The sequence below is a fragment of the Colobus angolensis genome, unplaced genomic scaffold (assembly GCF_000951035.1).
Source record: "Colobus angolensis palliatus isolate OR3802 unplaced genomic scaffold, Cang.pa_1.0 Scaffold187, whole genome shotgun sequence".
Taxonomy (NCBI): Eukaryota; Metazoa; Chordata; class Mammalia; order Primates; family Cercopithecidae; genus Colobus; species Colobus angolensis.
This window is the reverse complement of record NW_012115010.1, coordinates 1,254,603-1,280,300: the sequence shown is the minus strand read 5'-3', so window position 1 is coordinate 1,280,300 and position 25,698 is coordinate 1,254,603. Positions and strand designations below refer to the sequence as shown.

The 25,698-nt window shown below is 39.5% G+C and overlaps 1 protein-coding gene across 4 annotated transcripts in view; it reads left to right on the top strand.

Moving 5' to 3' along the window:
- GPATCH8 (G patch domain containing 8) overlaps positions 1 to 25,698 on the top strand; it is a 142,139-nt gene that overhangs the window by 47,221 nt on the left and 69,220 nt on the right. For 2 of the 4 annotated variants that reach the window (XM_011940100.1, XM_011940099.1), the window contains one exon: positions 8,136 to 8,208. The exons of 1 other annotated variant lie outside the window; for it this stretch is intronic. In XM_011940100.1, coding sequence (XP_011795490.1) covers positions 8,136 to 8,208 — 73 coding nt within the window. Of the gene's footprint in view, positions 1 to 5,560; positions 5,579 to 8,135; positions 8,209 to 25,698 lie in introns of all 4 variants that reach the window. One more of the 4 variants, XM_011940101.1, reaches the window with a different exon arrangement.

Below are 25,698 nucleotides of genomic sequence, written 5' to 3'. Positions count from 1 at the left end.
AGATCGTGCCACTGCACTCTAGCCTGGGTGACAGAGTGAGACTCCATCTCAAAAACAAACAAAAAACAGGAGGGTCTAAGTTTAAGACCGAGCTGTCAGAATCAACTCCCCAGTACCATATTCTACAAGGTGCATGGTTGGTTCATGTTCTTACACAAGCTATAATTCTGTGGATACTCAACAGCAGCAAGAAATTTAATTAGATGAAATTTGCAACCTAGTATTCATTATTACGATACTCAACAAATATTTTTTTAAACCCCTAAATTAAATGATATTTAACATTTTTTAAGCCTAGAGGGATACACTGAAATATTTTTGGAAATTTCATTCCTATGGCACATGAGGCTAAAGCTATTTTACCTCTCATAATGTCCAGGACTTTTTCTGCCACATATAGGGAGAACACTATCAGAAGGCAGTCTAATTGAGTAATCATTGTTGAATAATCTCATTCAGTAGGAGTAGAATTGATATATACCTTGTTTATTAAGTAGTGCTACCTTCTCCACTTAAAATAGCAAATAGTATATAATGCTCAGGCTGGATATTTAATTTTTTTAAATAAATAAATGCATGTTCAGAAATGTATATTAGTAATGACACTTTCAATGAAAATTTACTTCTGAAAGATAAATATATACATTATTTGTGATGTGATAGTTTAGGTTGTAGGAGAGAACTTCATGGCCTACATTGTATTAGATAGAAGTAGGACATAGGATCTGGGAGAATAAATAAAGATGTAAAAAAAAAAAAGAAAAAAAAGGTATGACACACAAGATAAGAGGGATCTCATTTCTGTTGCCTGATCATTTGGAAGTAAAATTTTAAGTGTTCCTCTCTTTTTTTGACATTTTTTTTGGTCACAGAAAATTTTAAGTTTTAAGAGAAACTCCTACAGTGATTGGCATCAAAGTAGGTAGTGTTCCCTCCCTCCCACCAAACAAAAGAAGTCCCTTATCACCTAAGGAATGCCCACCAAATAATAAGTAAATATTTAATTATATGGCTGGCTGGCTATATTAAGCTGTTTTGTTTTTAGGGGGAAATGGTGTTGCTTCTAACACAGAAAGAGTGCTGAATTAAAATCTTTCTCTGCAGCAATATCTATTGAGAGGTGCTGACTGTTTTGCTACAGCATGCAACTCAAAAGTGGCTGGAAATATGCAGCTTTGGGAGTCTACAGATCATTGCAGGAGCTAAAGGTCTAGTCATTTTTTTTTAACTAAAGGTAATCTGCAGCAGCTGGTAACCGTGGAAGTCTCTGCACAGGTTTGTGCCAAGAATATGCCTGTGTGAAGGGTTATTGTGAGTATAGGATTAAGGTCTTTTTATTTTGTAGTAGGCTAGATTTGATGCAAACCAGCAAGTTGGGAAATGAGGCATGAAGACGCAATAATGTATTATGCTTTTAGTGAATTTCTGAAACCCAGATTTGTTAGTGAGATATTGGTATTTCAATTTTAATAGGTAAATGTTGAAAATACGTCAAAATCCAGCATTTGTAAAGCATTTAATAATATTTTTGGAAAAGTTCTATTTTCCTTATTTACTTCAACCAACCAGATATCTTTCAGTGAAATTTTTCCTCAAGAATAAAACATCTTTTTAAGAAAATTATGAAAGAATTGCTAAACAACTTGATTATCTCTATTAAAAACAAGTTGGAAAGTGTTAACATTTTATCCCTATTATGAAAAACTTTGAATTTGAATTTTAAAAGTTGTTATTGCTTTATAAGATATTTAGGTCTCAAATATTATAACCTCCACTTACTTAAAGACAAAATTTTTACAAAACAAAGCTTGATCTAAAGCCATAGCTCTGTCTAGGATTCAATCACAGCAGAATTAGTTGGTGTTATTTAGGATATATGGTCCTTTATGACCTTTATCATAGTTAGAAGATGAGGAATCGGGCCGGACGCAGGGGCTCACCCCTGTAATCCCAGCACTTTGGGATGCTGAGGCGGGCAGATCATGAGGTCAGGAGTTCAAGAACAGCCTGACCAACATGGTGAAACCCTGTCTCTACTAAAAATAAAAAAAGAACCAGGCGTGGTGGCACACACCTGTAATCCCAACTACTCAGGAGGCTGAGGCAGGAGAATCGCTTGAACCTGGAAGACAGAGGTTGCAGTGAGCTGAGATCATGCCACTGTACTCCAACCTGGGTGACAGAGCAAGACTCCGTCCCAAAAAAAAAAAAAAAAAATTTACCAGGCATGGTGGCTCACGCCTATAATCCCAGCACTTTGGGAGGCCGAGGCGGGTGGATCACAAGGTCAGGAGATCGAGACCATTCTGGCTAACACGGTAAAACCCCGTCTCTACTAAAAACACAAAACTTAGCCGAGTGTGGTGGCACACGCCTGTAGTCCCAGCTACTCGGGAGACTGAGGCAGGAGAATCTCTTGAACCCGAGATTGTGCCACTGCACTCCAGCCTGGGCGAGACTTGATCTCAAAAAAAAAAAAAAAAGATGAGGGATCAGATGGGAGAATGACTTTAAGCTGTATAGAAGGCAAAATGCCTGCATCATAGACTTAAAACGTGTTGTTATTGTTGTAGTTGGAAGTGCAACTACCCATCAGCCATTAGTCAGTCCTTGCTCTACCTGACTGATTAAAATTCTTTCTTTATGGTTGTCAGCATGACAGGTTTAAAAATTAGTGTAAGCTTCAAACTCCAGTTGCTGATGTTTAGTTTGTGCATCTTAAGGATTTGGAAGTATATGTATAATTGGGTTTTGTCATGTTGCATATCTGTCTAGATCTGTGGACTCCACTAGTTCCAAACTGTAACTCTATAAGACTGCTGATTTGACATTTAGCAGTGACCATATATGGACTGCACTAGAAATAATGTGCTTCTTGGAGCTGAATGGTGTAGCATTACTATGTGGCTTTTCTCTCTAGTCTTCATTGTGTCATCTGTAGTGAGCTATAGAGTTTTTGTTTTGGGAATTTTTACAACTTGTTTGCATGGGTTCACCTAGTAGCCTTGGTTCTTGCTTATAGTCTTTAATACACAATCAGCAAAGCTTACAATCCACTCAAGAGACTTACTGTTTTGTCACTGTTGAAAATGGACTAAATGATGTAAATTGAATGTGGCTGCAACTAAAACAAAATTCAGTATAGAATTAGTATTCATCCAGTCATGGGCATACCTGCAGCATGGTTTTCTCTTGAGACATAATAGGCTGTTTCCTACTGTAAAAACTTACAGCCAGCTTCATACAATTAAGTAAATTTTTTCCTGTGTTTTGGCAGGCTCTCATCATACATGTGTATTGGTGGTGCTGTTGCCAAAATGATCATTGTTACTGTGGTGGCATACAGCTTCATGGAGCAGAAAGTTTCTACTTGGTATTTAATTAATAAAAATGTTGAGGAATGGCTGAAACAGTTAATAATGAAGTATTTTTAAATTGCTGGTATTGTGTTTTCAGCATATTGGTAGTTGTTTATAATACAGATTTCTCATTTTCAAAGATCTTCCCACTTAAAAATTACATCCCTTTTCTGACATATTTATTAAAGAAGAACAAATGATAAAAATGTAGCATTTTAATGATATATTTATGTGTAGAAATGGGGGAGAAAAAAAGGCCAACTAAGGTAATCTAGGTGAAAAAGTTTGAGTTTTCAGCATAGTTCCATGGTTTAACCAGAATTAGAAGAACTTCATTTCCAACCAAAGAACAGGCCACACAGCCACCATTTTGGGGTCTTGAGCAGAGAGAGAAAACAAATAGGTGGTTTGTGAGAACTCTGAATTATGTAGAAAACCAGCTTTTCTGCATAATAAATAAGCTTTGCCTTATTTATTAAAGTTCGGATTTCTTTGGAATTCTTCCATGTACATTTAAATTGTATCAAGTTGACTTTAGAAGAAAAAAAAGTATAAACAGACTACCTCTATCATGCATCTTTGTTAGTTGTTAACCAGAGTTTTTAAAATGAAAATATTTTCTGTATTTTATTTTTGGTTCTATGAGATTATAATTAAACCCCAAATTATATATTTATAAAACAAAAACTGAAAGATTTTTAGTCATTATTATAGTAACTGAAATTAAGTAAAGAGTTACTTTTTTAAAAATTATTTTTAAAAATAATTACTGCTTTGGAAATAAATTGGCTGGGCATAATGGCTCACACCTGAAATCTCAGCACTTTGGGAGGCCGAGGTGGGAGGACCACTTGAGAGCCTTGCAGGTCAAGGATGCGATGAGCTGTGACTGTGCTACTGCACCCTAGCCTGGATGACAGAGTGAGATCCCGTCTCAAAAAAAAAAGGAACAAAGAAATTTAGTGTTCATTGCCCTTGTTCTGTCTAGATTACCTGTTTGAGCTGTAAGCTACTTGTGCCAACTTGGTGTTATAAATAGCATCCATGGGCCAGTCGTGGTGGCTTATGCTTGTAATCCCAACACTTTGGGAGGCCAAGGCAGGCGGATCACTTGAGGTCAGGAGTTTGAGACCAGCCTGGCCAACGTGGTGAAACCCTGTCTCTCCTAAAAATACAAGAAAAATAATTGACCGAGTGTGGTGGCATGCTTCTATAGTCCCCGCTACTGAGGAGGTGGAGATTGTTGCGAACTGAAATTGTGCCACTGCACTCCAGCCTGCTACAGAGTGAGACTCCGTCTGAAAAAAAAAAAAAAATCCTGGAATAATTGGCAAAAATTACAGTCGTAAACAGAAAGAATAGATTGCTTGTTTCCCACAGACTGGTTATTGAGTTTCTTGTTCTTTCACAGAGAAAATTTTGATCGTTTCAGAGGTAGACAAGTCTGGTTTGTTTTACTTTGTTATAAATTATTTTGGTGTGCCTCCTTGTGTTAGCTGTCATCCTTAAGCCTGTTGGATTTTTGATGAGTGTTTATAAAACCTTTTTTTTTCTTTTATTGGTAGGAAGGGAGACCATACTGAATACTAGCCCTTCCTGCAGAGTCACAGAGCTGCCTTTTTTCCTCCAAAAGCAGGTAGTTTCAAATGATAGGAAAGGTCCAGTTTTTCTGTGTTGGTCATTCATTTACCCTAGGAGGTTGGTGAGGGGAGGAGATTCTGGGAGATGTGTTCATTGTTTCTGTTGTCTTTGTTATGACTGGAAGGACTTAGAGTGGCATGTTAAATATTTTATTATAGTCCCTGAGAAAGTAGATTTAATTAAAGAACAGTTTTAAACTAAAGTTTTAGAAGAGAAATGCCACTACCATTTTCTATCAATGATTTTTTTTCTGAGAAGGTGACAGCCATCCTCTTGAGTGGTTTTGTAAAAGTGGTGCTAATGTGTATAACCTTAAGTTTTTCTTTTTTTTCTCCCTCTCCCTTTAACATTTGCTTTTCCTTTCACTGTTGTCAGTCACAACACGCTGCTCTTGAATCTCTCAGCTGGTCTTGACTCGTGAATTTACTTATGCTTTCACTCTTTAATAAATACATTACTTGCAAGCAGTGAATTGAAAACAAGACAAAAAAAAAAAAAAACGACCATTAGTGATTGGACAGTTTCTTACTTTGTGTTACATTTAACTGTTCTTTTGACAGCCCAGTTTTTAAAGCCAGGTTCGTATGGAAATGCTTTCACTCCACTTGCACTGCTTTTGGAAATAGCATACTGCTTCATCTGTCTGTTTATTTTAGTGCATTCATAATATAACACAATCAGCATAATGTCTCATCTCCACTTAGCCAAAGATTGAGTTTTCTTTAAAAACAACAACAACAACAAAATGGGGGGGGGGCAACAATTTTTGTCAGCATTGTTTAATGCCTAAATCTTGGTGTCAAATATAGTTATGAGTCTGTTAAGAGATTAAACAATTATTTAATAAACCATATATTCTTAGAGTCATTCTGCTATCCTTGTCCTTTCTAGAATTACTCAGTTGTAGGAATTACGATATGAAATAAGGATTTTCTGCACAGGTAAGTTTGCTTTCATAGTAGTAAAATAAGGGGCTGTTTACCTTTTTGTTTTCTGCTAACATTACTTATATTGAGACTTTTAGTCTTTTCTTTTTTAGGGGGTAATAAAGTTATAAATAGTTAGACACTGAGCACTGGGTAAGGGAATGCTTTTCCTGGCAGTTCAGTTTGGAGCGGGGAAGGGAAGAAGCCGCAGCAGCAGTAGTGTTATATTAAGTTTTTGTAATGTGTAGTAATGTGGAAGTCAGTGCTTGGAATCAGTAGTGTTTCTAATTCTTTCAGATGGTATGGAGCAAAAATAACTTGCAGCAAACTTTTGTGCACCATAATGATTTTATATGTATATTTGAAACAATATGTTTTGTTTTAGAAACAAATTTTTCATTATAATTTGCCTCCAGGTTTTGCTTTTAAAAAAATATCTTGGATTCATGCCTGTAATCCCAGTACTTTCAGAGGCTGAGGTGGGAGGATTGCTTGAGTCCAGGAGTTCTAGATCATCCTGGGCAACATAGCAAAATCTCATCTCTACAAAAAATAAAAAAATTATCCAGGCATAGTGATGTATACCCATAGTTCCAGCTACTCATGAGGCTGAGGTGGGAGGACTGCCTGAGCCCAGGAGGTCAAGGCTGCAGTTAGCTATAATTGCACCTCTGCACACCAGCCTGGGCAGCAGAGCAAGACGCTGTATTAAAAAAAAAAAAAAGTGTCCTGATTTTTCCCCATCAACGAAATAATTAGCTGCTTAGCCCAGTTTTCCAGGTTGCATGCTGTCATAAACTTATAGAAGGAAATTGTCCTTAAACAAACAAACAGAGCATATGGGAGGCTTAATCTTCTTCTAACTTCTGGTTAAAGAAGGTAACAGTAAAAAAATGTTTTTCTTTCCTCTCGAGTTCAAAGAGCGCTTTATCATTGAATATGGAGATGTCAGACAAACAGTTTAATGTGCAATATTTGGTTTTAATGCAGAAATTTGTGGTTTAGTCAGCTTTATAAATTGACTTCAGGAAATATGAGATTTTCAAATGATTTACCTTTGTTTTCTGCTAACATTACTTTTATTGCTACTTTTAATCTTCTGTGGATTAATACTATAAATTACATTCTAATACATATAGAATACTTTGTGTTTAGAATTTTTCAGTGTTGTCCATTGGATGAATAGCATCATTTTTTCTGATATACAGTTAGTGCTTATTTTTAGCCTTGTCTTGGTGCTTCACAATAACTGTAAAAAGCAAAGAATTGGACAAAGGGCTGCAGATGTTTCCAATACCTTGACCTCTTAAACGAAAGCTGACATTTAATTGTTGTTTCTAGCATTTTTTTCATGCAGTTTACATTGAAATACCTTTTCGAATGTGCTCCTGGGAAGATGAGACATTATGTATGTTGGTTTCTCCCCCCTACATGCACTAATGGTTCTTTACTGTTAACTTATTGCTAGGCCTGTTTCATTCTAACATCTTAGCATTTTTGTTAGACTACATGTTGAAATGCATCACTCAGTCTGTGCTTGAGCTCATTTTATTTTTCTGTTTAATCAACTTAATTTCTTGTTTTACTAACCTCACTGTTTTTTCAGTTTAATATTGGCTGCATGCTAGTTAAATATTTATATTATATATATTATTATTATTTTTTTAAACCAATCAAGTCTAGCCTGGATTTTGCTCTGATTGTTTTTTCATTTCTAGTGGTGGGGCAGTCTTACGCTTACAACTTACTTTGTATCATGAAAGCCTGACACATAAACAAAACAACTAAACATAATGTAGATTTTCTTTAAAAAAAAAAAATCTTAAAGTGGTGCTGTTTAGGTGGTGGATATGACTGTATAAGTACCTTGATTTTATGCTTTTTAATGTTATTTTAAAACTTCATAAATGTATTCTTCCCCTTTTCCCTTTCCCCTTTTTCTCCATTTTAAGATGTTATATACAAAAGTTGCCCAGCACACCATCAGAAAGGACCCTTACCCCATATGTTCTTCCCATATAAAATACTAGCCAGCTTTTCTTTTTACATTAATGTCCCTCTTATTGGGCACATTTACCCTATTATTAGCACCTTTTTGCATGCATATATGTAGAAGTATCTCTTGCTCATCATCTGTTTAAATGTCTCTAGGAAGGGAAGAATATATTATTGGAATATTTTTGGTTTGTCTCTCTGTTCTGTCTGTCAGGATAATATTGGACACCGCTTACTCCAGAAACATGGGTGGAAGCTGGGCCAGGGATTGGGAAAATCTCTTCAGGGTAAGTGTTTACATTTATCAAAGAAAAAGAAAGAAAACCATTTCTGATGCAGATGTTGTACCTGAATATATTTGTTGTGTTTTTAAAAAGTGCTTGGGTTTCTCCCCCCTGCCTTTTTCCCCTTAGAATAGTCTTATTTGTCCTATAACTATATTTTAAGTCACTGTTAAGCCTGTATATTTGCCAGTAATTTACAAGAGTAAGCTGCTGTATCATCGAAACTTGCAAGTCGAACATACTGTGTGTGGCTCAGCCTGTTTTACATTTTTTTTTTTTTTTTTTGGTGGAGGTGATGGGTGGGTGGAGTAAAAGGAATGCAAAATATCAGAGTATGCTTTCTTTGTGCTATTTAGTAATGTATTGTGGGTTCCGTACTATGAAGAGAATCATTCAGTAGCAGAATTTAATTTTTATCGTTTTGAATTCTCCCTGAAGCTGGTGATTGCCCTGGCTCTTTTGCTCTGCAATAAGTAATTTATGTAGTGGTAGAAAAGAAAAACTAACCTCCAAGAAACATAAAATGAAAGCAGAGGTTTTTGAGGGCTCTCTGAGCAGAGAGGTTATTTCTCAGGTTCCTATCAAAGTCTGGAAAATGTATGGCTTAACGTTTCTCTTGCATTTGTTACTCTGTTTATACCAGTCATTTGGATTAAAAACAAAATACTAATATTTCAGCTTCTGAGTTCTCCCTAGTTGAAAACCAACCAACTGCATTCACTTTTTAGCTCTCTCAGATTCAAGAGCTACTGTTTGTTCTTTGCAGATGTGATGTGAATGCTACCTCAGAAATTACGGGAATTGGCCAGGCACGGTGGCTCATGCCTGTAATCCCAGCACTTTGGGAGGCTGAGGCGGGTGGATCACTAGGTTAGGAGTTCAAGACCAGCCTGGCCAACATGGTGAAACCCTGTCTCTACTAAAAATACAAAACATTAGCCAGGCGTGGTGGCACATGCCTGTAGTCCTAGCTAGGGAGGCTGAGGCAGAGAAGTGCTTGAATCTGGAAGGCAGAGGTTGCAGTGAGCCAAGATCACGCCACTGCACTCCAGCCTGGGCGACAGAGTGAGACTCTGTCTCAAAAAAAGAAAAAAAAAAGAAATTATGGGAATCATTGTGCCTCTACATCTGATCATGTGGGAGCTTATGGTATAATAGGCATCTTTGGGGAGAAGTGTGCTACTGTTGACTAGTTCTTTGATTTTGGAAATGAATTTTCACAGTTTGAATGCCAGAGTCTGATCAATTCAAGTGTGTTGAGAGGAACACAAGGACAGGTGTAGTGGCTCATGTCTGTAATCCCAGCAGTTTGGGAGGTTGAGGCAGGAGGATTGTTTGAGGCCAGGTGTTCAAGACCAGACTGGGCGAGATAGCAAGACCCTGTCTTGATTTTTTTTAAAGAAAAAGTTAATTAATTAAAAGGAGAAACCAAGAGGACAGGGCTTGAAATAGGATGTTTCAGTTATTTATTTATTTATTTTTTTGAGACAGAGTCTCGCTCTGTTGCCCAGGCTAGAGTACAGTGGTATGATCTCGGCTCATTGCCAGCTCTGCCTCCCAGATTCACGCCATCCTCCTGCCTCAGCTTCCCGAGTAGCTGGGACTACAGGCTCCTGCCACCATGCCCGGCTAATTTTTTGTAGTTTTATAGAGACGGGGTTTCACCGTGTTAGTCAGGATGGTCTTGATCTCCTGACCTCGTGATCCACCCGCCTTGGCCCCCCAAAGTGCTGGGATTACAGGCTTGAGCCACCGTGCCCGTCCAGGATGTTTCAGTTATTAAAACCTTTAATTTTAAAATTCTTCTTCTACAAATTCTGTTCATCGGTGACACATGGGAGATGCTCAATAAATATGTTTTAATGAAATATTCATTACTAAGCATTAACCTGTTCTTTCGGGGAAATAGAAATATTTAATTACCTTTAAACTTATTTTCCTTCCAGTGGCACAAGAACGTTTTGCAAACAATACAAAGAATACTCTGATTAAGAGCAATTCATATGGGATAGACCACATATTTTATAAGAGCCTAGAAGAGAGAAGATAATCAGGACTGAGATAGAGATGCCTTTTTGATAGAATTTGTCCCAGTGGTTTGCATAGTTTTAAGTGTTGGGTTGACTTGAATGGAGGTGATTGCTTTAGAAGAAGATCAGAAGACTAGATTTGCTTTTCTCTCCAATTTGAAATACCTCTTCTATTCGAGGACACCCAGGAACATTGTTGATTGTTACTCTCTTTGTTCAGGCACACAAGGTGGGGCTGTTTCATAGTGGCTAGCAAATCTGTATGAATCCCAGAATTTTTCATGTTAAGCCTCAGAGACTTTAATGTACAACTAGAACCTGCAGAGAGAAAGGAGGGGGAAGAGATAGATGAGTGTTTAAGAAAGGATAGGTAAATGGCTACTCACCTACTTTGGGTGATCCAAAGTTATTTTCAATTTTTGTTTTTAAGGAGACTTTAGGCAGGGTGCTGCGGCTTATGCCTGTAATCTCAGCACTTTGGGAGGCTGAGGCAGGAGGATTGCCTGAGCCCAGGAGTTTGAGACCAGCCTAGGCAACATAGACCCCATCTCTATCTCCCCCTATACCACACCCCTCAAAAATTAGTTGGGCTTGGTAGTCCATTCCTGTGGTGTCAGTTACTCAAGAGGTTTGAGGTAGGAGGATTGCCTGAGCCCGGAAAGTTGAGGCTGCAGTGACCCTCGATTGCACCACTACACTCCAGCCTGGGTGACGGAGACTTTGTCTCACAAAAACAAAAACAAAAACAAAAAAGAACAGTTTAGAATTTTGGTTCCCTTTGAACTTTGAGCTTCTTGAAAAGAGGAATTAGGTTTTATCCATATTTTACCTCCATCTCCATGGTAACAGGTATATATAGTAAGTACTCAATAACTCATAAATCTATTCATTTAAAAATTCAAGGGAAATTTAGGCCGAGCGCGGGTGGCTCACGCCTGTAATCCCAGCACTTTGGGAGGCTGAGGCGGGTGGATCACAAGGTCAGGAGATCGAGACCATCCTGGCGAACTCGGTGAAACCCTGTTTCTACTAAAAATACAAAAAATTAGCCGGGCGTGGTGGCGGGCGCCTGTAGTCCCAGCTACTTGGAAGGCTGAGGCAGGAGAATGGTGTGAACCTGGGAGGCGGAGGTTGCAGTGAGCTGAGATCGTGCCACTGCACTCCAGCCTGGGTAACAGAGCTAGACTTTGTCTTAAAAAAAAAAAAAATTCAAGGGAAATTTAAAGCTCATTTGAAGGGCTTTTTTCTTTTTAATTGTTAAAAAACAGATAACATAGCCGGGTGCAGTGGCTAGCACCTGAAATCCCAGCACTTTGGGAAGCTGAGGCAGAAAGATTACCTAAGGCCAGGAGTTGAGACCAGCCTGGGCAATATAGCAAGACACCCATCTCTACAGAAAAAAAAAATTTTTTTATTTCCTGGGCTTGGTGGCACACACTTATAGTCCCAGCTATTAGGGAGGCTGAGGCGGGAGGGTCACTTTTACCCAGGAGTTCAAGGATGCAATGAGCTATGTTTGGGCCATTGCACTCCAGCCTAGGTGACAGAGCAAGACCCTCTGTTTAAAAAAAATAAATAAAACTCACCCTTTCCAAAACATATAACATAAAATTTAGCACCTTAATCATTTTTAAGTGTACAGCTATGTATGTTAAGTATATCCACATTGTTGGTGCGAAGTCCATCTGTTTCAAATGATTAGTATCTTTATTCTCCAAAAAGAATGGAGCCTTATTCTGTTTCCAGCATTAAGAATTGAGTTTGTTTCGTAACTGGCTGTTTTTTTCCTAGTGTCAGATTCAACAGTGTACATGCAGGCATTGTGCTGGTTTCTCTCACATATCGCTTTCTGTAGTACCCACATAATTTAACCTAGAATATATCCGCATTTATTGTGTATTGAGGCAATTTATGACAGATTTCTTTGACCATACTAAACCATTGATATAAATAACCACTCAAGAAAGCCCTGTCACTCAAGCGTAAACAGTAATGCCTCCTTGATATTTTATAGACTAGGAATCGCATGTAATTTCTCGGCTTATGCTTTTGTAAGTTTTTCACATTGACTAGTTCATTGTCAATTTTCCTTTTTATTTGAGTTTAGAACTCTTAACATATGTCACATGCAACCATCTACTGAAATTTTAAGCCTGGTCCTTTTGGGCTTTTTTGTCAAAGGTTTAAAAATTATTTTGACCCATTCAAGGCTTTTGCCAACAAAAGTTGCAGTTCTTGGGGCTCCAGTGCTGATGTCTTGTCACTGAATAGATGGGAGAATAGGGCATGCAGACTCTGGAATGAAGTTGTCTGTGGCTGTACTTTGTAAACTGAGTTTATTTTTGTACTCATATTTTCTTACTCATGTTTCATTCTCCCTTAGTATTTGTTAAAATATTTCAGAAATTTTTTAAAAAGTTATTATATATGGCAGATACTTGTTAGTATTTAAAAATAAAAGACCTGAAGAAAAGATAATGTTGACAAGATAACTGAAGGAAACAACACAAAAAAAACACTACCGATGAGAAATATAATGAACAATTATTCGTTATAGAAACAGGATGTGTTTAATTCAGAATAAAGCAAGAGTGAATGACAGTTGTATTTTGTAGCATTTAGACTGGATTCAGTTCTGGAAGTTGTTTTATAACCTTTTGTCAGCTTTGAAATGGAATGTAGTTCAAAATTTTATTTTTCTGTGAAATACATTTAGTCAGTAGGTGTAGCCCAGAAATGGTGCTGAACTTTCTTTGTTACATTGTGTAAGTGCTATTTGATGATTTGGCTGATTCTTTGGTGACGGACAAAAGTTTACTTCCTAAGAAAAATGAATGAGGTCTGATATTATTTCCTATCTCACCGTGTCTGGAAGTTTCAATGAGTACATTGAGACAACCAACGCATATTTACTGACCTAACACTACATTCTAGTTATAGCAGCAGTAAATACCATAAGACATGGAGAGAGTAGGTAAGACATGGTTCCTGACTTTCAGATTTATTTCCCAGTCCCTAAAGTCTTGCTTTTTTTTTTTGAGGGGGAGTCTTGCTGTGTCACCAGGCTGGAATGCAGTGGTGCCATCTCAGTTCACTGCAAGCTCTGCCTCCCTGGTTCACGCCATTCTCCTGCCTCAGCCTCCTGAGTAGCTGAGACTACAGGCGCCCGCCACCGCACCGGGCTAGCTAATTTTTTGTGTTTTTAGTAGAGACGGGGTTTCACCATGTTAGCCAGGATGGTCTCAATCTCCTGACCTTGTGATCCGCCCATCTTGGCCTCCCAAAATGCTGGGATTACAGGCATTGAGCCACCGCGCCCGGCAAGCCTTGCTTTTTTTTAACTGCTGTAGACCTTTGAAGTTTCCTTGAAGCTAAGGATGATGTTTTCAACTTTAGTGTACTCCTTTCATACTTAAATTAAGTATGTGATCAGTCTGTATATTTAATTAAAAAATTATTTCAACCTCCTTGTGAGTAGGGAGTCTCACTAATTTTTGTGTAAAGGTACTTAGTGCAGGGTGTAATGGCAGTTTGTTAACATTTGGAAATACAAGATCTGGGTTTGAGTTTGGCACTACCATTTCCTATGAATAAAGGGACAAGGTACCATTACTGAATTATTTTCCTCAGCAATAAATGGAAGTTAAAATCTCTGCCTGTCTTCTTAAAGAGTAATTATGAAAACAAAGTAAGTGAACTCACATTATACAGACTATAAAAATGTCATATATGCTTATTATTAATACCTATTGTATAGTACGTAGTTATTTTAACTGAATTAGAGATAAGCATCCTTAGGGCTTCCAAGGTTCAGTAATAGTTAATATGCTTTCTATATGCTTTATAAGGTGCTTTATATATGGACTTCAGGATCTGTGCTTTTGATGTTAGATGTGTTTTAGAGCCCCTAAATCCCTAATTTTGGTGTCTGGTTCACTAATTCTGAGCTCACTAGTCATCTCTACTGCTGAGTCTAACTTCTGAAAAATCTAACATCTAGAAACAGCCTCAGTCACTCAGTCGTGGCATTGGGACAACTGAGTAACAACCCAGAATTTTAAAAGTCGGGTGCCCATTGTCATTCCTTACCCCACATAAGTTTCAGGTGAATGAGAGGTTTAAATGTAAAAAATGAAATCATAAAGTTACTAGGATGAACAATGGTAGAATTATTATCTTAAAATAATATTTGAATTAGAAAACCTTTTCTAAGCATAACCCAAAACTTAGAAGCCATTAAGAAAAGGAAAAGGCCAGGCACAGTGACTTAAACACCTGTAATTCCAGGACTTTGGGAAGCGAAGGTGGGAAGATCACATGAGGCCAAGGGTTCAAGACCAGCTTGGGCAACAACAAGACCCCGTTTCTACAAAAAATTTAAAAAATAGATTAACTGGGCGTGGCGGCGTGCATCTGTATTTCTAGCCATTCGGAAGGCTGAGGCAGGAGGATCCCTTGACTCCAGGAGTTCGAAGTTGCAGTGAGCTGTGATCATGCCACTGAACTCCAGCCTGGGCAGCAGAGCAAACCTGTCTCAAAAAAGGAAAGGATAAGTTTGGCTATATTTCATCATAAACAAAGTCAACAAACAGACTGGGGAAAATATCTGTAATATCTCATTATAGGCAAAGAACAACTTTCCTTCAGGTATTTATCAGTTTGAGAAAGACCAAAGTTAGCCTGGTAAGATTATAGGAAAATAGGTACTTACATCATAGCCATGAAAATATCAACTAGTGAAAACCATTACAGGAAACAACTTGGATTACTTAAAAAATAAAATGGATGTATTCTTGAATCCAGCAAATCCAGCTTTTTTTTTTTCTTTTAGACAAGGGTCTTGCTTTGTTGTCTAGGCTGGACTACAGTGGTGTAATCATAGCTCACTACAGCCTTGGTCTTCTGGACTCAAGTGATCCTCCTGCCTTAGACCCATGGGTAGTGGGGGACTACAGGAACATGCCACCATGCCAAATTTTTTTTTTTTTGGAGGGGGTGGGGACAGAGTCTTGCTCTATCACCCAGGTTCTATCACCCAGTGCAGTGGCTCAATCTCGGCTCACTGCAAAGTCCACCTCCCGGGTTCACGCCATTCTCCTGCCTCAGCCTCCCGAGTAGCTGGGACTTCAGGCCCCTGCCCCCACGTCCGGCTAATTTTTTGTATTTTTTTTTTTTTAGTAGAGACTGGGTTTCAGCATGTTAGCCAGGATGGTCTCCATCTCCTGACCTCGTGATCCGCCCACCTTGGCCTCCCAAAGTAGTGGGATTACAGGCATGAGCCACTGCACCCAGCCCACACCTAATTTTTAAGAAATTTTTTGTAGAGACCAGGTCTCACTATGTTGCCCAGGGTGGTCTTGAACTCCTGGGCTCATGTGATCCTCCAACCTTGGACTCCCATAGTGCTGGGATTGTAGGTATGATCTACCATGCCTGGCCTTTTCATGCAATTAACAAAATGTTTAGGATATAAAATTCTTAAGCATTTCTTCCTGGTTGCTAAATAATTAATATGGTTGTTAACACACAGTTGCTTCCTGTATAACAACATGTACATTCCTTTTGTTGATACTGAAGCAGCTTTTTCAAAGTTTTGCTTGTTTTATTTGGAATATATCTCCAGACATCTCACACATCATTTTAAGAACATTGTTTTAAGTTTTGGGATTGAAATAAATAAATGTACAAATTTTACTTTGTAAAATCATTAGCCAAAACATATGTTGAGAGAGATGAACATTCTCTGTAGCTTGTATAGTAAAACTGAGGCATTTTATTGTGAAATATTAAAGTGGTGCATTCTGTGGGTATACAGGAGTGTGCTTGTATGTTTATGTTTGTATTTACTTGACCATGAAGATAAAAATTTTTGTAAAGATAGACTCTCTGAAGGGAAAATGAGTTGTATTTTACCATATTTTAAAAATTTGGGCCGGTTGCAGTAGCTGACACCTGTAATCCCAGCACTGGAAGGCCAAGGCGGGCCGATCACCTGAGGTCAGGAGTTCAAAACCAGCCTGGCCAACATGGTGAAACCCCTTCTCTACTAAAAATACAAAAATTAGCTGGGTGTGGTGGCGTGTGCCTGTAATCCCAGCTACTCAGGAGGCTGAGACAGGAGAATCCCTTGAACCCAGCAGGTAGAGGCTGTAGTGAGCCAAGATTGTGCCACTGCACTCCAGCCTGGGCAACAAAGCCAGACGCTGTCTCAAAAAAAAAGAAAAAATTTATATACTTGTATTACTATTCAAAAAATGTAGTTGTTTGAGAAAAGACCTAAAGAAGGCAGAATGAAAACAGAGTAGAGTTGGGGGTGTTTCTTTGATTTTATTTATGTATACCTCCTTGCCAGTCTTATTTCAGTTAGGAAATAAATGCTGAATACAGTGTAGGGTAAGGCCTGCATTACGTAAGGCTCAACTATGTTTAGACTACATTTTATGACTAAAGGAAAATTACACTTTTTTTTTTTTTTCCCCATTGGAGATGAGGTCTTTCTATATTGTACAGGCTGATCTCAAACTCCTGGCCTCATGCAGTCTTCCCACCTTGGCCTTGCAAAATGCTAGGATTACAGGCAGAAAACTAGATTTGAATTCAGTAGAATATAATAGAAACATGTAATGTTACAATTTAGGCTTTATTGTTAAATTAGAATATGAATTAATATTGCACTGACTTCTGTCCTGGTGTGGTGGGTCCTGGTGTGGTGGCTCGTGCCTGTAATCTCAGCACTTTGGGAGGCTGAGGCAGGAGGGTAGTTTGAGGCCAGGAATTCAAGACCAACCTAGACAACATAATAAAACCTTGTCTTAACAGAAATAGAAAAATTAACCAGGTCTGATGACACATGCCTAACTACTTGGGTAGTAGCTAGCTACTTGGTAGGCTGAGGCGAGAGAATTGCTTGAGCCCTAGTGTTGCAGGTTATCGTGAGCTGTGATGTGCCACTGCACTTCCTGCCCTCCAGCCTGGGCAACATAACTAGACCTGTCTCTATAAATAAATAAGCAAGACCTGTCTCAATCAATCACTATAAATATTTTACTAATTTCTTAAGAAAAATCATTTTTTGTCTGGGTGTGGTGGCTCACACCTGTAATCCCAGCACTTTGGGAGGCTGAGGCAGGTGGATAACCTAAGCCCAGGAGTTCAAGACCAGCCTGGCTAACATGGCGAAACCCCGCCTCTACTAAAAATAAAAAATTAGCGGGGCGTGGTGGCGGGTACCTGTAATCCCAGCTACTCGGGAGGCTGAGGCAGGAGGATTGCTTGAACCCTGGAGGCGGAGGTTGCGGTGAGCTGAGTTCGTGCCATTGCACTCCAGCCTGGGTGACAAGAGCGAAACTCCGTCAAGAAAAATCATTTTTTGAGAAAATATTTTCATTAATATTATAGTGACATAGACACATTTTTCTGAATAATCTTTACAGAAGCTGAGTTGTCTTTCTATCTTACTTTCCCCTTTCAATTCGTGTTTTCCTTTATAAAAAGGAAATAATGCTTAATATTTATTATGTGCCAAATATTGATCTAGAGTCCGAATGTTTTGCACTGTCTCATTTAATGAAATAGATATTAGTATGCTCATTTTATTTTATTTTTTATTTTTATTTTTTGAGATGGAGTTTCACTCTTGTTGCCTAAACTGTAGTGCGATGGCGCGATCTCAGCTCACCGCAACCTCTGCCTCCTAGTTCAAGCAGTTTTTCTGCATCAGCCTCCTGAGTAGCTGGGATTACAAGCATGAGCCACCACGCCCAGCTAATTTTGTATTTTTAGTAAAGATGGGGTTTCTCCGTGTTGGTCACGCTGATCTCGAACTCCCGAACTCAGGTGATCTGCCCTCCACGGCCTCCTGCAATGCTAGGATTACAAGCATGAGCCACCACACTCGGCCACTCATTTTGTAAATTGAAAGTTTTGGAAAGATGATACAGCTACTAAGTGTCTGCCATTCAACTATAAGCCTGACTTTGAAATCAATATTTATACCTTTTCCCTTCTTAGGAAAAGCTGATACTGAAAATGGGAATAGGTTGGTGGGGGGATAGCAAACATTTAGCTCCCCCAAATCACAAATCAAGGTATGGATTGTCAGGAAGGCTTAGTTATAAATAGAGCTGGTGTATTTGAAGAAGCATGTAGCTATAATCTCTGTTTCCTGATAATTAAATGAGTCCTGGAGTCTTTTTTTTTTTTTGAGACGGAGTCTTGCTCTGTCACCCAAGCTGGAGCACTGCAAGCTCCGCCTCCCGGGCCCACGCCATTCTTCTGCCTCAGCCTCCGGAGTAGCTGGGACCACAGGTGCCCACCACCGTGCCCGGCTAATTTTTTGTATTTTTGGTAGAGACGGGGTTTCATCGTGTTAGCCAGGATGGTCTTGATCTCCTGACCTTGTGATCCGCCCGCCTCAGCCTCCCAAAGTGCTGGGATTACAGGCGTGAGCCACTGCGCCCGGCGGGTCCTGGAGTCTTTATACAGTTGCCAAAGGCAACCATAATTTTAGTTATTCACGATCCACATTTAGTAAAATAAAATACAGAGCCTGTAGATGTGGGGAAAAGAAAGATCAGACTGTTACTGTGTCTATATAGAAAGAAGTAGACATAAGAGACTCCATTTTGTTCTATATTTGAGATGGATGCTGTTAATCTGTGACCCTACCCCCAACCTTGTCCTTGCAAGAGACATGTGCTGTGGTAACTCAAGGTTTAAACGATTTTGGGCTGTGCAGGGTGTGCTTTGTTAAACAAGTGCCTGAAGGCAACTTGCTGGTTAAAAGTCATCGCCCTTCTCTTAATCTCAAGTACCCTGGGACACGTACACTGCCAAAGGTTGCAGGGACCTCTGCCTAGGAAAGCTGAAATATGGCCTCGTGGGACGGGAAAGACCTGATCGTCCCCCAGCCTGACACCCGTGAAGGGTCTGTGCTGAGGAGGACCAGTACAAGAGGAAAGAAGGCCTCTTGGCGGTTGTTGGCGGTTGAGATAGAGAAAAGCATCTGTCTCCTGCCTGTCCCTGGGCAATGGAACATCTTGGTATAAAACCGGATTGTACGTTCTGTTTACTGAGAAAGGAGACAATCCACCTTAGGGCAAAAGGTGGGACTTGCTAGCAGTGCTGCTGTTTATGCACTAAAAAGGTTTATGAAGGTATTTGCATATGCATATCAAGACATAGCACATTTCCTTAAACTTATTCGTGTCACAGAGATCTTTATTCATATGTCTTACTGCTGACCTTCTCCCTAAGATGATCCTGTAATCCTGTCACTTCCCTTTTTCTAAGATGGTAAAGATAATTATCAATAAATACTAAGGGAACTCAGAGACCGGTGTGGGCGTGGGTCCTCTGTATGCTGAGCGTGGGTCCCCTGGGCCCACTTTTTTTTTCTCTATACTTTGTCTCTGTGTCTCATTTCTCTTCTCAAGTCTCTTGTTCCACCTAACGAGAAACGCCCACAGGTGTGGAGGGGCAGGCCACCCCTTCAGTAGAGCCTTTGACCTTTTTGATGGAATAAATATAGAGAAGAGGCCCAGATAATAAACAAGATTCGTCAGAATTGGCAGTCTACAGTAAGAGGTTAGGTTTTAGGGATAAAACAGAAAAGGAAAGGACCGGATGTGGTGGCTCACCCCTGCAGCCCCAGCACTGTGGGAGACCAAAACAGGAGGATTGCTGAGGCCAGGAGTTCAAGACTAGCCTAGGGAACATAGCGAGACCCTGTCTCTACAAAAATTAAAATAAATATCAAGATGAAAGGGATCGCAGGAGAGGAGACTGAATGAGAATGGTGAACTTGCCTGTAATCCCAGCACTGTCAGAGGCCGAGGCGGGCAGATCACCTGAGTTCGGGAGTTCGAGACCAGCCTGACCAACACAGAGAAACCCCATCTCTACTAAAAATACAAAATATAGCCACGTGTGTTGGTGCATGCCTGTAATCCCAGCTACTCTGGAGGCTGAGGCTGGCGAATTACTTGAACCAGGAGGCAGAGGTTGCAGTGAGCCAAGATCTCACCATTACACTATAGCCAGGGCAACAAGAATGAAACTCCATCTCAAAAAAATAAATAAATAAAATGAGCATACTAATATCTATTTCATTAAATGAGACGGTGCAAAACATCCGCACTCGAGATCAGTATTTGGCACATAATAAATATTGGGCATTATTTCCTTCTTTTAAAGGAAAACATGAATTGAAAGGGAAAGTAAGATAGAATAGAAAGGGACTACTTGTTTCTCAGTACGGAGATCATCACATTTAAAGGATAAATGAAAAAACCTTAAGTGTGAGTTAAGTCATGACAAAATAACAATCAGAAAAGAAGTTGCAGTTCCAGTGGCATGTGTCTGTAGTCCTAGCTACTCAAAAGGTTAAGGCAGAAGGATCAGTTAAGCCTGGGACTTTAAGTCCAGCCTGGGCAACTAGACCCATTCTAAAAATTAGGCAAGGTAGTGCACACTTATATTCCTAGCTGTCTGGGAGGCTGAGGTGGGAGGATTGCTTGACTCTAGGATTTGAAGGTTACAGTGAGCTATGATTGTGCCACTGCACTCCAACCTGGGCAACAGAGCAAGACCTTTTCTCTAAATAATAATAAAATACTATAAGGGTTCAAAAGAAGAATAACTAGGGGTGACTTCACTAAGAAGTCCTGAGGAGGGAGGAATAGATATTACCAAAGACAGGAGATACTGATGTATACAAGGTAATTGCAGTTGACAAAGAGTAGGCATGGCTAGTGGAGCAGATTGTGTCCATGGTGTAGTGGATTTTATGCATTTTTTAACAGAAGAAACCACCTCAATTTTTTTCTTTAATGTTAAACTTCAGTATATGAAAGAGGGGGGAACCCACCAGTTGTTTTGATTGAAGCAGAGTTCTAGGTCTCCAAGAACAGTTTAAAAACTAACTAGGCTGGGCACGATGGCCTATAATCCCCAACACTTCGGGAGGCCGAAGTGGAAACATCTCTTGAACTCAGGAGTTTGAGACCAGCCTGGACAACATAGTGAGACCCCGTCTCTACCAAGAAAAAAAAATTATCATGGCATGGTGATGTGCACCCTTAGTCCCAGCTACTTGACAGTTTAGGTGAGGGAATCACTTGAGGCCATGAAGTTGAGGCTGCAGGGAGCCATGTCGTTGCCAGTGTACTCCAGCCTGGATGACAGAGTGAGAGCATGTCTCAAAACACACACACACACACACACACGCACACACACACAGACCTATAACTAGAAGGGAGAAATGGGAAATATTAGTATGGGCACAAATCTCATATGCTTAGCATATAAATCTCATCATATATGCTAATCACTTAATAATATCTCATTTAAATCTTACAATAAGCCCCTGAGAGAATTACTGTTGTTCCCATTTTGTGGAAGAAACTGAGTCTTAGAGAAGTCTAGTATATTGCCCAAGGATGAGCAACCAGTAAACTATGGAATCAGGATTCAGATGTCAGTTCTTCTGCCTCCAAAGGTCATGCCACACTGAATGTGGAAGGCTTTAGTGCTCCTCCAATCTGGAATTGTATTTTGTAAGCCAAAGGCACTTTGATCAGGGCAGAGGTATAGACTTATAGCAAGAAGAGATACTGAAGGCCGGGTGTGTTGGCTCACGCCTGTAATCCTTGCACTTTGGGAGTCCAATGTGGGTGGATGCTTGAGCTCAGGAGTTCAGGACCAGCCTGGGCAACATGGCAAAACCCCGTCTTTACTTAAAATACAAAACAAAAAAGAATTAGCTGGATGTGATGGCGTGCGCCTGTAGTCCCAGCTACCTGGAGGACTGAGGTGGGAGGATCACTTGAGCCCAGAAGGTCAAGGTTGCAGTGAGCTGAGATCATGCCACTGCACTCCAGCCTGAGTGCAAAGTGAGACCCTATCTCAAAAAAAAAAAAAAAATTGAAGATAAGTTAAAACGCATTATACAGTTGAGAAATTTATTTTTAGGGTTCCAAAATGTTTTAATGATAGGGCTGAAACCCAAACCCAAATTCTTTGATTTGCCATCTAAATCTCTTTTCATTACCCCAGCCAGGCATTGGTGGTGGAAATGAAATAATAGTCTGGTCAAAGTATGTCTGAGGATGGAGATGGAAAACCATTTAGAAAGTTGTCTGGGTATGAATATAGGTAAGGACTTGAAAGAGTAATAGCAGTGGAAATTGAAAGGAAGGTATAACTATGAAGGCTGATAAAACAAGTCAACTATGAAGACAATATATAGTCAGTTTATGCATATGTTTGACTAACAAGCCCCTGTTCACCAGATTTAGTGTTAATCCTTTATAATAGCCATCATTTATTGTTGAGTGCTTAGATATAGATTTTCTAACTTCAGTCCTCTTCGAGGTAGATATTCCCATTTTACAGGTGAGAAAATTGACATTCTGAGCAATACTTTGCCCAAGATCTTTTTTTTTTTTTTGAGATGGAGTGTTGCTCTGTCACCCAGGCTGGAGTGCAGTGGTGCAATCTTGGCTCACTGCAACCTCCCACCTCGCTGGTTCAAGCAATTCCCCTGCCTCAGCCCCCCAAATAGCTGAGATTATAGGTGCATGCCACTATACCCAGCTAATATTTCTGTATTTGTATTAGAGACGGAGTTTCACTGTGTTGGCCAGACTGGTCTCGAACTCCTGACCTCCGCCCGCCTTGGCCTCCCAAAGTGCTGGGATTACAGGCGTGAGCTACCACGCCCAAGATCTTCTAGCAAATAAGTGGTAGAATCATGGTGCCATGCTTTTAACCAATATGCTGTAATGTACCTAAACTGTAGGTGCTAGCTTATTTGTCTATCCTGGAGAGATATGATGGTGGTGAGAAATACCAGTGCCACTGAATTGAAATACACAGTAGTTATTCAGGCCAGAAAAAGTAGAAATAATTCTGAATGTGATATATTCTGGTAGGACACTTGAAGTGGTCATATATATTCTTCATGATGAGCATAAATTCACTAGAAACTTAAGGCTAAAGTTGAGTGGTAAGAACTTTTGCCAGATATTTAGGGATGGAAATTGATGTCCAGGGAAAAAGAAAATACTCTAACTTATGTCTCATACTATAATTTCCTCCCTGATTTCTTGTACTTTCTGTTTCTCTCCTGTGGCATTTTAAATAGTCAATCTTGTATAATTTTTGTTGATGTGTCTCTTTTACCTAATTCAGTAGACTGTAAATTCCTAAAGGATAGTAATTACTGTGCATTTATGTATTCTCTATTGTTGCTTTTCTTGTTTTGTATTCTGCATATGTTTATTGCATGCTTAAAATGTGCCAGATCCGGGTTGGGTGTGGTGGCTCACAACTGTAATCCCAGCTCTTTGGGAGGCCGAGGCAGGTGGATCACTTGAGGCCAGTTCAAGACCAGCCTGGCCAACAAGGCGAAACCCTCTCTACCAAAATATATAAAAATTAGCCAGGCATGTTGGCGCACGTGTGCGCCTGTAATCCCAGCTACTTGGAAGACTGAGGCATGAGAATAGCTTGAACTCAGGAGGCGGAGGTTACAGTGAGCCGCCTGGGCAACAGAGCGAGACACTGTCTCCAGGAAAGAAAGAAAAGGAATGTGCCAGATCTGCACTAAGTAAGAGTGAATAAGATAGAACCTCTGCCCTCCAGAGCTTTATTTCTAATAGGGAAACAAATAATGTAACAAATTTAATACAGTATAATGACTGTAGTAATTGTGAAGTTAAAGGTACAGTGGAGGAGGCCTAATAGGGAATTGAGCAATTTAACTTATAATTTCAAAATTTTAAAAATAATGTGAAAAGTCTCAGATTGTGAGAATAAAGCAAGCAACTATTTTCTATCTGTGCATCTATACTTACTGATGGATACATGGAGTACAGGTGTCTGTGAGTTAGTGGAATCTCTTTATTCTTCCACGAGAAGCATTGGTATTTTAAAGTGGAATGAAATCTGAAAATGATAAGAACATAAAGTAAAAAGTTTTATAATAAACATTTTATTAAAATATTTCAAAAATTCATTTAAAATTTACCGCCAAAATTCAAAGCAATGGCACTTAAACACTTGGAAAAGAAAACAAAGTGTAATATCTTTTCATGTAATATAATATCTTTTCAAATGTAGTTTATTAGTTTTAAATCCAGTTTTTCCTTTCTCACTAAATCTTCCCAAACCAGTAGCTAGAACTCCCACTTGGTTTTCTTGTAATTCCCATTTGGTTCAAAAGGAGGGAGCAAAGAATGTAAACCTGAAGTAGGAGTTGGGGCCTGATGATAGCATACGTAGTTGAAATTGGGTGAGTGTGAGACAATAGCAAGTGGTCTGAGTTTTGCTGTGTTTAGAGAAGCTGGTTGTTGCCACCTAAGATTATAATCTCAGTATTGCTGGATCTTCTGAAATTGTTAAAAGAAGCCAGAAATTCAAATTTCTTTTCTGTGAAATGTTCTAATTGATAAATGTTGGCTTGAAGTCTAAAATAATGAAATTAAACAAAACATATACCAGGCTGTATTTGAACCGCAGGTTACTACTTTTTGAGCTCATCTGAAATTTCACCTGAGTTCAATTATAGCTCTGCAACCAATAATCACTGTGATGTTGCTATACCCTCCACATAGCCATATTTTTACAAGATTTGGGGGTGTCAGGAATTAAATATGGCATATATGTTTTATATACCTATATATTTCTCATTTTTCTCTCCAGTGTATAGAATGAGACATAATGCCACTTAAAAGATTGAGAAATTGAAATGTTTATCTGAGGTGAAACTGCTAAGGATAGGAGCTACCTTTACTGCACAAGTCTTCTAACTTCTACCCCGGTGCTTTTTCCATTATTAGTCTTATGGCTTTCAGCAGAATCACCTTGGGTTCTTGTTAAAAATGTAGATTCAGGCCAGGCACTGTGGCTCACACCTGTAATCCCAGCACTTTGGGAGGCCGAGGCGGGCAGATCACCTAAGGTCAGGAGTTCCAGACCAGCCTTAACATGGAGAAACCTCGTCTCTACTAAAAATACAAAATTAGCGGGACGTGGTGGTGCATGCCTGTAATCCCAGCTACTTGGGAGGCTGAGGCAGGAGAACTGCTTGAACCTGGGAGGCGGAGGTTGCAGTGAGCCAAGATCGCGCCATTGCACTCTAGCCTGGGCAACAAGAGCAAAACTCCGTCTCAGGGGGCGAAAAAAAAGTAGATTCTGAGGTTGGGTACAGGGGCTTATGCCTGTAACCCCAGCACTTTGGGAGACTGAGGTAGGAGGATCGCTTGAGTTCAGAGTTAAGACCAGCCTGGGCCACATAGTAAGAGTTTGTCTCTACTGAAAAAGAAAACAAACAAAAAATTTAATGTCGATTCTGACCAGCATATATCAGCAGGTCTGAGGTAGGGTTCAGGAAATGATATTTTATTTATGTATTTTTTGGAGACAGAGTTTCACTCTTGTTGCCCAGGCTGGAGTGCAATGG